This window comes from Meles meles, chromosome 7, assembly GCF_922984935.1.
Source record: "Meles meles chromosome 7, mMelMel3.1 paternal haplotype, whole genome shotgun sequence".
Lineage (NCBI taxonomy): Eukaryota > Metazoa > Chordata > Mammalia > Carnivora > Mustelidae > Meles > Meles meles.
Genome location: NC_060072.1, coordinates 127,218,931 through 127,235,831, shown reverse-complemented (window position 1 = coordinate 127,235,831; position 16,901 = coordinate 127,218,931). Strand labels below are relative to the sequence as shown.

At 44.9% G+C, this 16,901-nt stretch overlaps 1 protein-coding gene across 1 annotated transcript; it reads right to left on the bottom strand.

The window, feature by feature from the left end:
• Positions 1–8,090: 8,090 nt before the first annotated feature.
• Positions 8,091–16,149, bottom strand: VIM (vimentin). The gene is made up of 9 exons (XM_046013582.1): positions 15,473–16,149; positions 14,739–14,799; positions 11,695–11,790; positions 11,445–11,606; positions 10,808–10,933; positions 10,225–10,445; positions 9,738–9,781; positions 9,247–9,332; positions 8,091–8,454 (listed from the first exon to the last, which is right to left on the bottom strand). Exons 1-9 carry the CDS (start codon positions 16,033–16,035, stop codon positions 8,413–8,415), a joined length of 1,401 nt encoding a protein of 466 aa, XP_045869538.1. The 5' UTR covers positions 16,036–16,149; the 3' UTR covers positions 8,091–8,412.
• Positions 16,150–16,901: the final 752 nt, after the last annotated feature.

The window sequence follows — 16,901 nt, the reverse complement described above, 5'->3', positions numbered from 1 at the left end:
GTTGGAGAAAAATGAGATAAAGGAAAAAGTCATGGGAACTCTCTTCGAGAAGGTGGTATTAAAGGAAAATGGTTATTTCAAGACTATAGGAGGGTTTCCATGTGGCTTAAGAGAGGCTGTCACAAGATGGGTAGGTAAGTATTGGATGTCTTCTCTCAAACACAGATAGAGTCAGGGCCCAGTCTGAGAAAACAAGAGAATGAAAAAGTAGCAGACACTGCTCAAGCTCAGCATGGAATATTTTCTTCTCCTGGGGAGTTCAGAAGAATCTCTGCAAATTCTGCTACACCTAAAGAAATGTTCTTCTTTGACAAGAACTAATGTGTCATCCTGGGTGAGGTGACCGTGGAGGTTCAGAACTCCCTTCAAGAGAACCCGCTAGGCAGTCATGTCCACAATAGTGAAACTATGGAAAGAGCCCACATGTCCATCAACGAATGGATAACGAAGATGTGGTATATATATACAACGGAATACTACTCAGCCATTAGAAAATGAAAGCTTGCCATTTGCAACGACGTGGATAGAACTAGAGAGTATTATGCTAAGTGAAATAAGTCAGTCAGAGAAGGGCGATGATCATATGATCTCACTGATATGTTGAATTTAAGGAACAAAACAGAGGATCACACCGTTGGGAGCAGGAATAGTCAGGGAAAACAGGTAGTAAGATGAATTCTGCAGTCCAGGACTGATGGTAGGTGAGACAGACACAGAGCTGGCTTTGTTATGGGGTGTTTAAAAAAGGATGGGGCCAGGAGGGGTCTCTTAACCGTTAGAACCAAGGAGTCACAGTTATCATAGTGAGTGGCAAAGCTGGAAGGGCAACCAAAATGGCTTGACCCACAGGAAGTTGTGTAAATGGTTAGTAGACCTGGACTTCCTTAGAGGGAAAATAGCCAATAGGGTACTTCTTAATTTTTATAACCTGAGGGAGGCAAAGATGGAGGAGCAGAAGGCAACCACCCAATCAAGTCATGATGCCTTGCTCAGTTCTCACGCTGAGCCAGTGTTCAGACCTAAACACACTGACTCTAGTGACTGAGACCAATCACCTAGCAGACCAGCCAAGGGCTTAGAAAGAAAAGGTTTGGCCAATTAGACCCAAAAAGGGGTGGGAAGGTGTGACGATTTTTGTAGCCCATATTAATGCCTACCAAAAAGCATCTCACCACAAAAGAGACACTGAAGAACCGAATAGACAATATGACTCAGCACAGTTGACATTAGCCAGCCATGGTTACTGACTACACTGGGATGGAACAATGTATTAACGGAGCAGCCACAATGGCAGCTTAGAGGGTACACGTGGACCCAATTGCACGGATACCTTTCCCAAAGACAGTCTAGCTTTTGTTGAATCTGATTAGTATATCAAGAAAGCCTGACTGCCCCTGGGCCGTGTGTTAACGTTGGGGATCCTCTTTCCTTAAAATGCATGCCTCTCTCTCCCCCTGGGCAGATGGTTGAATGCTATACTTCATCTTCTCAAGCTTTGCCCTTATTTGAAATTCAACTTTGCATCATTATCGTAGACTCCAATTTTATGAACCCAACCTTTATTCACAGAGGTCTATTTCAAAGAAGACCCATTAGTCAAATTATGTGAACACAGATTTGCTCTGGAACAGTGACTTTGTAGTTTTTCTGGTCAATGATTTTAGACGGCTCTTCCCCTAACAAAACCTCACTTGTTATTTATTGACTTTAGTGGAAACCATAAAATCTCATCAACACATTATGGTCAAGAGGACTTTATGGTCAAGCCAAAAAATATCCTGACTCCATGGTACTGAACGCCAGCACAGGACTGAGTGAATCCAATTCTTGAATAGACAAGCCTGGAACTTCACAGATGACATTCTGCTTTAGCATTGCTCTGTCAGTTTGAAGCAAAGGAGCTCAAATGGTAACTCGTGGGCTTGAAAGGTCACTACTCAGAACAGCCAGGATGATTTGCTGAAGCACATGGCAAGGGAAGCAAAAATTGCCTGTTTCTGTCAAACCCCATAGGGAGAAACATTTTGAAATGTATTCTGCCTGGAGCTGATTGCGTTGTTTCATGGGCAGTTCATCCTATCTACCACCTGGAGACAGCTTCCACATATCCATTTTTACTTCTTGCAGTAAACTAGTTTATGATCAGTGAATCACACAGGAGGAGAGAGTTTATCTGGTGGTGGTGAGGAGAACATTCAATTATCTGACTGCGCCCATAACCCTACACATAGGAGATTATATGGAGGTAGTTTCTATTATCCATATTTAATTGGAACTGAAAGAGGGGATTTGTTGTGCTGTGGAGAAATAGACAGTGACTTGGAAGAGAAAGGCTTTTGAGACTGTCAGACATAATGTAGGCTTTCTGGAGTTAATGCCAGACTATGTATTTATATAAAATTAATTTTTTTCATAGATGTTGAACAACTAGGTATGGAATTGTCTTCAGTGAGACATAAAGGGACATTAAGATCATCCACTCGTTATCTCTTTTCTCAAGAAAGCACACACTACTTCAATGTCAGTGAGAAGGTGGCCAGAAAGAAAACACTGGGTCCATATTACAAAAAGCCTTCAGAGAAAGCTTTGGGAATCCAATGGTGGCTTTGCCAGTTACACTGCTTTGCAATGTCCTCACAAGCTGCCTGAGTGAAATCTGAAACCAGCACCCATAGGGCGGGCAGGGAGAGATCAAAGAAAGAGGCTGGCTGGTAGGTTGGTAGATGGCAGTTTTAATAAGCAAGGGAACTTATAGACGAGGATTGTCTTGGTCACAGGAGGAGTAGATCTCCACATCTCCTCTCACATTTTAAATACCTATGTAGTCTTAACTGAGTATACTGGCAGAGAGCCTCAACATCGCATCACTGTTCTTAAGGCTCTGCTCTAGAGGCAGTTTCTGGGGGTAGGGAACGCAAGCAGAATGCACATTACAAGGACAGGGGAGGAAATGAGGAGTCTCTGGTTGCTGGGGTTCAGCTCCTGGGTCAAATGGCAGTCATGTCTCCACTCCTGTGTCTTTCCATTTGTCTCACACTATGTATCTCTTGAACACCCATCCCGCTTTGGCTTTTCAAAGAACCTTAACCAACATAATTTGGTTTGTTGATGTTTCATTAGGACATTTGCATCTATATCATATCCTATTTTAGGTCTTTGTCTCATTTTAAAATTGAGGTTATGCTGTCTTCATACAATCAGCTAACAAATGTTCCTTCATCTTTATGATTTTGAAGTGTTTGTGATGCTTTGAGATTTGTACTTTAAATGTTTGGTGGAACTCAATTGTTAGGATAATCTGTTTTCGATATTTTCTTTCAAGAGAGACCTCAAGTTTTCTTTATCTTCTTTTTTTTTTTTAAAGATTTTATTTATTTATTTCACAGACAGAGATCACAAGTAGGCAGGGAGGCAGGCAGAGAGAGGAGGAAGCAGGCTCCCTGCTGAGCAGAGAGCCTGATGTGGGGCTCGAACCCAGGACCCTGGGATCATGACCTGAGCTAAAGGCAGAGGCTTTAACCTGCTGAGCCACCCAGGTGCCCCAAGTTTTCTTTATCTTCTTGAACTCATTTTGATTGTGACTGCCTGTTGAAACCCCAACAGAGTAGCTGGCTTACATGGCAGATGATATTTTCCAAAGATGGCCACAACACTGTCATTCCACACGTTCCTCTGTATTGTGACCTTGCCACTCTCACACTGGAAGGTAGAGTCTGTTTCTCCACCCTTGAATTTGGGCAGTTTCTGTGACTTACTTGACTGAGGGGTTATAGTGGAAATTATGCTGTGTTATTTAGAGACACAGCCCTTATTAAACCTGGACATTTCTCTTTCCTGCCTCTTAGCAGTTAGTCACACTGTAAGGAATAAAACTGTCCAGTTACTATGCTGTGAGAAGCCTAAACCCTGGATTCTGAGACACTATGTGGATAGGAAAAGAAACCAAGGAGCACTGAGGCAAGAGGCATAATAATGAAATGTCATCCTATATGTCCTATCCAGTTGAGCCTCCAGATGACCCAGTGTTAGGGACCAACTGTCTGTAATTGCATAAGTAATACCAAGTAAACTCTCCCTAGCTGAGCTGAGTCGACCTAGAAAACTATATACTGTTGGTTTAAGCTGCTGAGTTTTGTGATTGCATGTTTCACAACTACAATAGGTAATTTGAGTATTTCTCCCCCCTCCATGGAAACTAGTATAATAGCTGAAATACACACACACACACACACACACACACACACACACACACAACTATCTGAGTATATTTGACAACCAATACAGTTGAGATTGAGGGCTCTATTCCTTAAGGGAAGAAAAGTATCCAAGGTAAAATCCACACTCACCTAATTTTTCCCAAGCGGATAATTTCCAAATGAGGGAGAGAACTCAAACACAGAATGGTACTCCCATTGGACTAAGGGGACAGAGACGCTTTCCAGTTCTTGGTCATCTCATAAGCTGCATTTGTTTAGGGCAAGACACTGAGAAACCTAGAAGGAACAGTGGGAAGCCAAAAATTAAGCATAGATTTCAGCACCTGCATGGTACTAGAGAAGCAGAGGCTAGAGTTTAAGCTCTGTCAACTTGGAGGGTCTTTAATAAATACAGTTTCTGACACAGCTGGGACACAGAAATATTTCTCACACTAGGGCTAAGGGACACACTTGAGAAGTAATAATGGTATTAAGATAATGAAGTTGAAATAGACCAGCCCTCACAAAGGCTAAAATTAATCCTTACCAGATCAAGGTGATCCACTGGTACTCTATTTGCCTGTAAAAAGAAAACATGGGGTGCCTGTGTGGCCCAGTTGGTTAAGCATCTGACTCTGACTGTTGGTTTCAGCTCAGGTCATGATCTCAGGGTCTTAGGATTGAATCCCATGTCAGGCTCCATGCTGAGCATGGAGCCTGCTTAAGATTCTCTCTCCCTCTTCCTCTGCCCCTCCTGGTTGTGCTCCCTCTCTTTCTCTCTCTGTCTCAAATAAATAAATAAATCTTAAAAGAAAGAAAGAAAGAAATCTTTATTCCTCTTTAGAGGAAGAAAATGCTGTCCAGGGCCTAAACAAGTATTCATTTAAAAATTTTCAGCATCCAGAAAAAAAAAAAAAAAATTATGAAGCATACTAAAGAACAGGACCAAATAATCGAAAACCAAGAGAGAAGACAGACAATAAAAACAAGTTCATATGTGATTCACATCTTGACATTAGCAGACAAAGATAGATAGATAGATATATATATATATATATATATATATATATATATATATATATCACTACAATTCATATGACCAAGAAGGTAAAAGAGAAGATAGGAAAATTTTCATCTTCTGGAGAGACAGAGGCTCATACTGCATTACAACCAGCATCAGAATTAGGATCCACAGCCTGAACTCCAAGGACAGAACCTGACCCTTCTCCATGTTGACTCCAGCTGAGGAAAGCTGAACTGAACTTAAGTGACCTATACAGCTACTTTGCAACATTTGTGAAGTAAAGTGCATCCAACGCCCTGTAAAAAGCTTTGCCTCTTTGTCTTTGTCAGTCAGCTGCTGTAACAGAATACCACAGAATGTGCTTCTCACAATTCTGGAGGTTGGGAAGTCCAAGATGAAGGTGAAAACAGATTTAGTGTCTGGTGAGAGCCCTCTTCCAGGTTTGTGGAAATCAGCCTCACATACTGTCTCATGTAGCAGAAAGCAGAGCAGTGAAAAGCAAGCTCTCTTGTGCCTTTTCTTAAGGGCAGTAATCCCATCCATGAGGGCTCTAGTTCCCCAAATTAATTAATTAATTACCTCCCAAAGGCCCCACCTTCTCACCCCACCACACTGGGGATTAGGATTTCAACCTATGAAATGGGGGGGGGGGGGGCACACACCAATATTTAGTCCATAGCACTGTGCTTCTTGGCTGGGCTTGTGGGCTCTTAACTCAGTAAGGAAGCTGACTTTGTACAGCTGACGCCCAACATAGTGCTTGATACACAGGGGAAAGCTGAACTTTTTAAAAGAATATAACTTTATACTGGTCCTGAATTTTGGAAAATCTTCATCTGAGGAAAGACTGTTTGGTAGTTCTGTTGGCCCTCCCAAGGGCCTTCCGTAGCTGCCTGCTTGCCTCCTGTTGTGCCCTAGAAGAAGTACTTGCTTTCCATGATCGCTGTTTGTAGAAAGTCTCTGGAGGATTTACCTCAAACTGCTCTCATCCTTGAGAGGGGGGATTAAAAAAAGGGGAGAAGTTCAGTAGTTACAAATGGCCACAAAGCTTTCAGTAGTATATTAACCATCAGTGACTTTGCAACTTATGCCCTTTTGAAAATCTCTGTCACAGACTTCTTTCAAATACAGACAAGAAGAATGTTCTCCAAACGTTTAACTGTGACCCTGTTAGGGGCTGAATTGTGTCCCCTCCCCCACAGCCCCATGGTCATACAAATCTTAACCCCTAGCGGCTAAGAATGTAACTGTATGTGGAGATAAGGTCTTTCAAGAGGTAATTAAGATGAAATGAGGTCATATGGGTGGTCCTATTTCAGTGTGATTTGTTACTTGTGAGAAGAGTTTAGTGCCAGAGGGGAGCCTCAGAACAAACCAGCCTTGCCGACACCTTGATCTTGGTTTTCCAGCCTGAAAACAGTGAGGCAATAATGTTTCTGTTGTTTAAGCCCAGTCTGTGGTATTTTGTTACCCCCTAGGCAAAGATTGATACAAACCCTTCATTTAGCTGAAGACCGGCAGGTGGGGGAGAAAGCCTTCTTGCAGTCATAGTGCCTGTTTTTCCCTTGCTTTCTTCAGGAAAACAAGAGGAGAAGCTGGTGTCCTCCTACCTCCCCTTCCCTGCTGCCCTTTCTCCCCAACTATCACCCGTCTGCCTCACAACCTAGAAAGAAAGATTTTGTTGTCCTAGTGCCTTTGTCAGAGGCTGGTCATGGGAAGTGAATCCTCTATCAGGTATGACTAAGTCAAACATTTGCTCATCCCCAGCTACCTCCTCCATCTGTCCCTACTGTGAGAAAACTGAGCTGGACTCAGTTTTCACATTATTTCTCTGGAGTTTCACAGTACCCCTGGTAACTTTTTTCAGCCATCACTTTATGTCATCATTTCCTTCACTCTGCCTCCCACTTTTTTTTTTTTTAAATCTCCTTTAGTCTTGGATTAATGTTATATATAAAAGAACCAAGTGTTAATCTTTGTCTCACCATAGGTGGTGAGAACATAGTTTCTTTTTATTAGTTTTTTCAAAGTGGAAGATAAGGAAAATGCTAGAAGTATAATTAAAGATAAAAATAAAAAAAGACTTAAAAGAGATTTTAAATTCCTATGAGATGAGCCCCTACGAGGGGATAATAGTTATATAGGAAATTGGTACATCAAGTAGTCCAGGGATTTTGCCCAAAGGAGTCTCCCTCAGAACACACACACTACCAACTATTAGAACTCTACGGCCTCTGGTCAATATCGTCCCCCTCAGCCCCCCCCCCCCAAACCTTTATCTCAACTCTATTCATCTAGAGATCTAGAGATCTGAAGTTTTTCCCAACTGTATCACTCATTCCGAGCTCCAAGTTTTCTCACCTTGATGGACCTGTCCCTTCTTTGCATCTTGCTAATGAGACACCACAGCTCTCTACCCTGACCTTGCCCCATGTTTTAACTCCCACAGTGGAGTCTGGCCTACTCTACCTGCTCCAAGTGCACCCAGAAACTCCCTTTAGCCAAAGTCTCTAATTTTAGAAAGTCTTTTTGTTAGAATTGAAATAACACACAGGTATGGCCTCAGCTGAACTATAAGACCTACCATGTTTGAACAAGTTCTTTTATTATAGGTTATCTGTTTGTAAATTTAAGTAACTTCACTGAAAAGTTAAGTCTTACTTATAATGACCAAAGTTAATAGTGGTATCACAAGTGAAGTAAGTTGAATTTATCCAGTTAACCTAAACGTGGTACTCATAGCAAATTCACCAGTAGGACCAAAAACAAACAAACAAAAAAAAAAAAACCAAGAAAAAAAACTCACTGACACATATTTTCTCATTGTATCTAGAGAACTATTTTGATAGTGGCCAAGTAACACACCAAGAGAGTTTTCCAAAGATTTATTGAAGCAGAAACAAGTTGGTCAGATACTTGTTGGAAAAAAAGCAGTTATTTTAATGGTATTCAAAAATACTTTTTAAAAAGTATTCTAGCACAAGTTTTCTTGGTAAACTAGATTATGTTGTAAACTTTTTCCTAAATCTTTTAAGAGTGTTGGTTCTTAAGAACTAGAGGTTATTCCTATTCCAAATCTATCTTGCGCTCCTGAAAAACTGCAGAAAGGCACTTGAAAGCTGTTTCTTTAAGATACGGATTTCTGTTTTTATTCTTGCTGGTAGTGACCGCTGCACCGACTCTGTGCCATCTTTACTCAAGGTCATCGTGATGCTGAGAAGTTTCATTGATAACCTGGTAACAAAAACATCCGAATCAAACAGAACGCCTGCTGAAGATTCAATGACCCCATGAAGCAGGACAAAGGAAAATCTTCCTAAGTAGGTGTCACTGAAGGTGAAAACAGGCAGGTTATATTGGTTTTGCAAGGCCAAGGTCACAGCTAGGAGGGACAGGTTAAGTGTGTACCATGCTCTTCATCTATGCGCAAAAGTAGTATCCTATGGAATGTTAGCGCTTAAAAAAAAGGAACACTGAAAACTTACGATGGAGGACGCTATAATAATTCTATGCAGCAAAGTTTAAGAGCAACGACGACTAAAATATATAGCCCAGTACATTTTACATGTATGTGCAAGAGGAGATTCTATGAAGATTACAACAGCTTTCGGCCATTTCTTTCCTGGCATAGAGAAGTAACAAGAAAAGTGATTATCTGGCATGTTCTTGTGCCCAAGAGCGTTCAGGTGTCAGTCAGCACAGGACAAACGTCCAGGATTAAAACATTCCTGATACCGAGGGAGTCGAGGAAGGAACTCAAACCTGTGCTTCTATCTAAAATTAAGGAGCACAGAAAAAAAAAAAAATCACAGATTTTGGACAGCAGGAAGATCACTATCTCACCTTCATATTCAGGAGCCAAATAGCTGGCTGTGTACCATGCCAGGAGAAGAGGCCTATTCTCTTTTGAGGGGTCATGAGTGAAACTGAAACCCAATCCAGGTGTTATCTGAGATAGAGACTTCACGATTCACGAAGCTATTGATGTCTGCCTGACATGATGCGTTTTGACTGAAAGATACCAACCTGTCCATCTCTAGTCTCAACCGTCTTGATCAGAAGTGTCCTTTTTGAGTGAGTATCGACCAGAGGGAGGGAATCCAGATTGGTTTCTGAACAGAGAACAAAATGCCCAAAATTAGCAAAGGTGAAACTTTAAAAAGACGAGTAACTGTTTTGCCCAAAGAATTATATTCATTGTTCCCAACTGTCTAAAGTGCTCCTCCCAAAACATTTCCCAAGACTCAAGACCTGTTTGAAAGCCTGGGCCCTGGTAACCCAGTAGCTTCCTGGATAGACTATTTCAATGTATACTCCAAAGGCTGAAGTCCAATGGAGCTGAAATTTAATTGGGAACACAGATTTTAAGACATTACGTGGGTCTAAAAATTACAAATGTTTTAAAGGAGTTTATCTTGTTGGCATTTTCAAAAATCATTTAACAAATCAGGGTTTCATCATAAATGGACTGGTGATGAGCTGCTGTAATTTTTCATGAGGGGAGATCAAATGCTTACCCCTCAGGTTCAGGGAAGAAAAGTTTGGAAGAGGCAGAGCAATCCTGTAAAGGGATAAAGAGAAACAGTAAATTTTTGGAAAACAAGAACAATAAGGAATGAATTTATTCAACTTCTCGTTTTCATCAAGCAAGAGAATGTATTCTTGGAGCTCATTAAGGGAGGGATATGCCTCAGAAGTATTTACCTAGGACTGGTCTCATTATTTAAAATCTCTTCAGTGTTTTCTCTGAGCGCTGGAGAGTAGGAAAAGCATTGCTGCTCCCAGAGTTGTGAGTTCAAATCCCAGCTCCACCATGATTAACGCTGACTAGGGCAAGTTACTAAAACTCCCAAACCTAAGGTTCCATAGCTATAAGAAGTGGTCAGCATCTACCTTGAAGAAATGTTCTAAAGATGAAGAGGTAATGCACGTAGGTAAAGTGAGGGGCATAATTCCCAACAAAGGGCAGCTCTTAATTCACGTGCAGAAGCCCTTGTACCACACCTGCTCTCCTCGCCTTCCAGCAGCTTCCTGTAGGTGGCAATCTCAATGTCGAGAGCCATCTTGACATTCAGCAGGTCCTGGTATTCCCGAAGGTGACGGGCCATTTCTTCCTTCATGTTCTGAATCTCATCCTGCAGGCGGCCAATAGTGTCTTGGTAGTTAGCAGCTTCGACGGCAAAGTTATCCTCCATTTCACGCATCTGGCGTTCCAGAGACTCATTCTGCAGGAGGGAAGAGAGGCTTCCAACGTTACTTGCCAGGAGACCCCCGGCTATTCCCAGAACCATTTAACAGACCCTTTGCGATCCGTTCCCCTAGTGGCAAAGATGGGGAGCACTCCAGTTCCAGGAGAAGGATCCAAGCATCAAGTGTTAGAGGCCAGAGTACAGGTGTCAGCTAAAACCATCACGCCTCAGAGGGCTCTCTGAACCTGTCCTGACAACTCATTTTCTTGGCATTAAAACATAAATTGGTCTTCAACAGAAGTTTTGTTCACAAAGCACCATTAGCTTGGTCCTTGTGAATGATGCAAGCAGTTTATGTCCCCCCCACCCCACCCCGGTCAGTGGGGTCTGATACTCACAGTCCCTTTGAGGGCGTCCACTTCGCAGGTGAGGGACTGCACCTGTCTCCGGTACTCATTTGACTCCTGCTTCGCCTGGCGCAGGGCATCGTTGTTCCGGTTAGCAGCCTCAGAGAGGTCGGCAAACTGTGAGAAAGAAAGGACAAATTGTGGACCACCCCCGTGACTTGGTCACAGATCCTCTAAGATTCTCCGTTGCCTGGAAAAATGAGAAAGCTTCCAGATGGCAAGCAAACAAACAAACAGCACATAATCTAAACCAAATTTTGTTTTGTTTTGTTTTGTAAGTTCAAATCTCCACCTCCTCCAGACTCTGTCCACATTTCTGTTCTAACAGCAAAGGGACAGCAGCGGAATGCGGATGTTGATTAGAGTAGGTATTTGATGCATTACCCTCATTCAAGAAGGGTGAGGGTCACAGGCGTGGTGTTGATGGAACTCCTCTGAACTAGGGTTCAGAAGGGACTGGAAAGGAGGAGTGACAGGGAGGGTTGCACAACAGCCTTGAACAAGTTTAAGAAGTTCAAGCCAACTTTCTGACTAGAGCTAAGGGTATGTAAGGATCACAAGCAGGTACAAAGTGTTTCCAGAACAAAATGCTCTTCTTTTGTTCTAGCCACACTGACTGCTTTCGTACCTTGGACTTGTACCATTCCTCAGCCTCCTGAAGGTTCTTGGCAGCCACGCTTTCATACTGCTGGCGTACATCTCGCAGGGCAGCCGTGAGGTCAGGCTTGGAAACATCCATATCGATCTGGACATGCTGGTCCTGAATCTGGGCCTGCAGCTCCTGGATTTCCTGCACAAAAGAACAGACAGAAGGTCAGCCATGCCCGGGATGGAGGCAACTTCACCCATATTCATCCACGAAACATGGCTTCACTTGCCTCCTCATGGAGTTTCTTCAAAAAGGCAATCTCTTCCTGCAAGGATTCCACTTTGCGCTCAAGGTCAAGACGCGCCAAAGAAGCATTGTCAACATCCTGGTTTGAAAAGAGAGAAGGGCAGATGGGAGGATGCCACAGTCAACGCCTTATCTCATTTATTCATTTTAAATGAACCGTATGAGCTTAGGGCCTTCACTGGGAAAAAGCTGTTGCCAACTTTTATGACCGTTGAATTAAGTCTATAAATCACCCAGTATGATATTATACTTTCTTCTTTTCATTAATAAATTCGAGTTGTGACCCACTGTATTGTATTCAGGTGGCTAATAAGCAATTTAAAAATAAATAAATGTTAAACTGCATCAGTCATCACTGCATCTCTGTAACATTAGTGAAGGTTTTCCATTATTTTTTAAATTTCAATTCCAATATAACGAAGTGTTGTATTAGTTTCGGGTGTACGATATAGGGATTCAGCAACACTGTCCATTACTCAGTGCCCATCACAGTGTGTTCTTAATCCCTGTCTCCTGTTTCACCCATCCCCTAACCCCCTCCCCTCTGGTGACCCTCAGTTTGTTCTCTGTAGCTAAGACTCTATTTTTTGGGTTGTCTTTTTCTTTGTGCATCTGTTTAAATTCCACATGAGTGAAATCATAAGGTATTTGTCTTGCCCTGACTGGTTTTTAATTTTTTTAAACTAGAAAAATCAGTGTCACCATTTTTAAGGTATCTTTTAGAAATGTCATGAAATAACGTGATATAATAGGGTTGACCAGATTTCATTTCGTGTATACTCAAGTACACGTAAAACAGAAGTTTGTTTGCTTCAAAAGTTCCAGTGTGTATCTTAACTCGGCGTGGAGCCCAAAGTGGGACTTGAACTCATGATCCAGAGATCAAGAGTCAGAGGCTTAACCAACTGAGTGACCCAGGTGCCCCTCTACTCACATCTTCAGAACTGTATCCTTAGAATGCAAAGCTAGTACGTAGTCATTGAGCAAGGCTAGATTTATATTCTAGTTCAAGATGTATGCTGGCAAAGATACAGTTCAGGCACACAAGGAAAAGAAATGTCATTCTGTACTGTATTTTGCTTCCGAATCTGGTAGATTTTCTCTTAAACTCCCATCTCACCCTGCAAGGGTGTGTCCCTTCTTTTCACTTAGCACTCTGTAAATTCAGTTACTTAGTTTCAGAATGACTGGTCAAAATGCATGTCATTAAACTATATGCAGAATTCTTGCTGCTCTGACTCTCCTCTGTTTCTATCACTTGCAAACTGCTATGTCCCAGAGATTTTATTTCCCCTCAATGAAATGTTATGAGAATTTTTATACTTCTTATTTTGTAAGCAATTGTTATGTGGAGTGTAGTTTATAGCACTGAAGTCTTAATGTTGAGAGACCGCTCTCACCTTCATGGGAACGTGAATGAGGAATGAGTGATAATAGTAAAAAAAAAAAAGAAAAAAAAATCTGGCTTAGGAAAAATTCATTTTTGCTTGTTAAGCCCTAAAAAAAGGGACACAGAAGGTAATCTACAAGAAAGTTTTTCATGTGACATTTCTACTTCCTTGGTAAGAATACGAGGGTAATTTTACCTAATGCCTAAAAAGGAAATCATTCATGCTCAGTCGTTTTGTATTCACTATTCTGCACAAAACATTAACAGATATGATGATCATAAATGTTCAGTTACTAAGATGCACCACACATTGCAGCGCTTAATTTCGTAAATGTATTTCTGCTTCAGAATGTTATTCTAGACTATTCATCTGAGAGCTTAGCCATCCATCCCAAGAAGCGTCTGGGACTAGCAGCACTTCCTGCTTTTGAATTCCAATTCGAACTAAAAATCCTTGAAGTCTACCTAACTTTGGAGCAAAAAGTCCTTTACTTAGAAATCCATTCTCCGGCCTTAGGTTCCGTCTTCATTTAAGGAGAAAAGTATTAAAGAATAAAGAAACCGAATAAAGAAAGGTCTTTAAAAATGTGAAATATGACTGTAGCTTTAAGAACTTTTCCCATCACATACTTCACAAGTCTGGGCCAGATATTAGATAACGGATGTTAGCAAAAACTTGTGTCCAATTAGAGCTGAGCTTACATCATTACATATTCAATAAGAATGTAGCCTGTTGCAAAGCTTCTCTGGGAACACAAAGACTCCTATTATTTCTGTCCAAAGCCACCACACTTGCCAGAATGTCTGTATCTACATTCCATAGCGAAGCCCGTAGAAACCATTAATACCTTTCAGCCTAGGGGACAGATGGCTCCTTTTCACCCTTATTAGATCACAAAATAGTTGTGCCTAGTGATACTTCCATATAACTTTAATGCCACAATGGAACTTGCAGAAAAGAAAAAAAAAAACTTGCTGGCTTAAGTCCAGTTGAACTAAGTTTCTTTTTTTTTTTTTTTAAATTTTTTTTTTTTTATTTGACAGCGAGAGACCACAAGTAGATAGAGAGGCAGGCAGAGAGAGAGAGACAGAGAGAGAGAGGGAAGCAGGCTCCCTGCTGAGCAGAGAACCCGATGCGGGACTCGATCCCAGGACCTGAGATCATGACCTGAGCCGAAGGCAGCGGCTTAACCCACTGAGCCACCCAGGCGCCCCTGAACTAAGTTTCTTATCCTCCAATACGTTTACATTTCAGACTACAGGGCATCACTGTCCTTTTCCTGGCCTTGTTAAAGTTAGCCAACTTGACTTTAGCAAGCTTTTATCTGTATCAAACTGTAACTGTTCAGAGTAAGAATGTCAATATGTTGCAGAAACAAAACGGAAAAAAATATTTCTTTGGAAAAACATATCGAAACGAAGTAAAGTGTTGAGGACTTTCAGCTCTAAGGAAGGGCTTCGCTCATTCCAGGGTTTTCATTGGGAGAAGCTCGAACCTGTGCTCTTTCTGCCACTAGGGGGCTTTGAGCACAGACGGGAAGTTTTGCGCTATCTAGACGTGGGTAAGTAACTTTGAGAGTTGCTCGGGGCTGATCGGGTGGGGTCCGGTGGCTGCGCGCGGGAGGAGAATTACAAACCTGTCTGAAAGACTGCAGGGTGCTCTCGGCTTCCTCTCTCTGAAGCATCTCCTCTTGCAACCTGAAAACAGTCGCACGTTAACCAAAAAGGAACTGGGAAACCGCCAGGGGCGGGGCGGCCACACCCAACCACCACGTCGCTGTGCCTCCAGACAGCAGCTGCTGCGACACTTCTGCGGGCAGCCCACGACTGCGGCTTTTAGAGCGGCTGCACTCCGCCAAGTTTTAGCCGGTCCTCTGCGGCAGCGCGCAAAAGCAATCACGGTCGCCACCCTAACCTGTTACGCGAACGCCGCCCCCCGCCCCCGAGGAACCTTTGCAATCCCTTTGTCTCGCTTCCGCCACATCCCTCCTCTCTTCCCTCCCCTCCTCCCTCCTCCCCGCCCCATGATGGCAGCCCGCCAGACGGGGGCCAGGAAACTTTCTGAAAGTTTGGGGAAATGGCGCTCATCGCTTACAAGGGCGTTCGGCTGCGCACAGACTGGGAATTTTAAGAAATCCGTAACCTGAAGCGGGGTGTTCTTGGGCAACCAGTGGGGGTGCAGGGGAAATGCTAACTGCAAGGTCTGGGTTCAGGGCGGGGCTGCGCCGCCGCAGCCACAGCCCCGCTCACCCGCTGTCCCCCAGTCCGCCACCGCCCCATCCACATCCCCAAGGGCGTGGCAGCTTCTCGCGGGGACCCCGTTCCCTTCTCCCTCCCTCCCTCCCGCAGCTCCGCGAGGACGCCGCCTTACTTCTCCCGGAGCCGCATGATATCCTCGGCCAGGTTGTCGCGCTCCACTTCGACGCGGGCCTTGTCGTTGGTGAGCTGGTCCACCTGCCGGCGCAGCTCCCGCATCTCCTCCTCGTAGAGGTCCCCCAGGCGCGATTTGCCCTGGCCCTTGAGCTGCTCGACCTCGGCTAGCAGGATCTTGTTCTGCTGCTCCAGGAAGCGCACCTTGTCGATGTAGTTGGCGAAGCGGTCATTCAGCTCCTGCAGCTCCACTTTCTCGTTGGTGCGGGTGTTTTTGAACTCGGTGTTGATGGCGTCCGCCAGCGAGAAGTCCACCGAGTCCTGCAGCAGGCGCACGCCGGGGACACTGCTCCGCAGGCGCACCGCGGAGGAGCGCGTGACATACGCGCCGCCCGGGGACGAGGTGTAGAGGCTGCGGCTGGTGCTGGGGCGCAGCGCGCTGCCTAGGCTGTAGGTGCGGGTGGACGTGGTCACGTAGCTGCGCGTGGAGCTCGGCCGGCTCGTGGTGCCGGGGCCGCCGAACATCCTGCGGTAGGAGGACGAGGACACAGACCTGGTGGACATGGCTGCAGGACAGGCGAGCGAGGGCGCGGTGGGTGTGGGCGGTTAGAGCGCTACTGCGTCTCTGGCGCGGGCGATCCCGGAGCGAGAGTGGCAGAGGACCGGGCCCCTCCGAGGGCGCAGTTTTTATAACCCGTTAGGAAAGAGGGTCCCCTCCCACTGCCATCCCAGCCTCAGAACGCGCCAGCCAATGGGGACCGGACGAGGAGAGGGGAGGGTGGGCGGGGGTTGGGGCGGGGGCGCCCTCGAGCCTTCCTCCCCGTCCCTTTGCAAGCCCGGCACTGGGCACCGTCCCGTTACTTTTTGGTTGGGCTGGGACTTTCGGGGGCTTTCCTGATGAGGGCCTGAGCTCTGCTCCCCACTGGGTGCTAAAAAAGGCGGGGTCGCGCGGTGGTGGGGAACCCTGCACGGAGCTGGACCAGAGGGGTCGCGGGCACCGCGCCATAGAGTTCTGGGAGGAGGCTGGCTGGGGGAGGGGCGCTCGGCTGCAGGGCTGCGGTCGGCTAGGGGCGTGTGGGTGGGGAGACCCGCCGGCAAGAAGCAGGAAGCGGGGGGAGTCAGGGATCCTGAGGGTCGGAAGACGCGGAGAAAGAAACAAAGAGTGCCCGAGGTTGGAGCGCGAGGTGGGGGCGTGCACCGCCCAGGACGCAGAGCTGGGGCCCCGCGCAGCCTGGAGCACCGCCCACTTTGGCCCACGTATCTTTTCAACCTCGCGTTTTGGGGGTTCCCGTTCAAGAACCTAACGGGCTCTGTCTGGCTTTGGACGGCGCGAGCTTCAGGGCGGCGGCGGGGAAAGCCCGGGGGAGAGGGGTGGGGTCACTGAGTCACTGGCAGTGAGTCACCGAGCTCTGCTGTCCTCCGGGGTTGAG

Coding starts and splice junctions, on each gene's coding strand:
- VIM (XM_046013582.1), bottom strand. CDS start 16,035: ATGTCCACCAGGTCTGTGTCCTCGTCCTCCTACCGCAGGATGTTCGGC. Junction 11,607..11,694: donor TGAAGAAACTCCATGAGGAG/GCAAGTGAAGCC, acceptor TCTTTTGTGCAG/GAAATCCAGGAGCTGCAGGC. Junction 10,934..11,444: donor AGGAATGGTACAAGTCCAAG/GTACGAAAGCAG, acceptor TCTTTCTCACAG/TTTGCCGACCTCTCTGAGGC.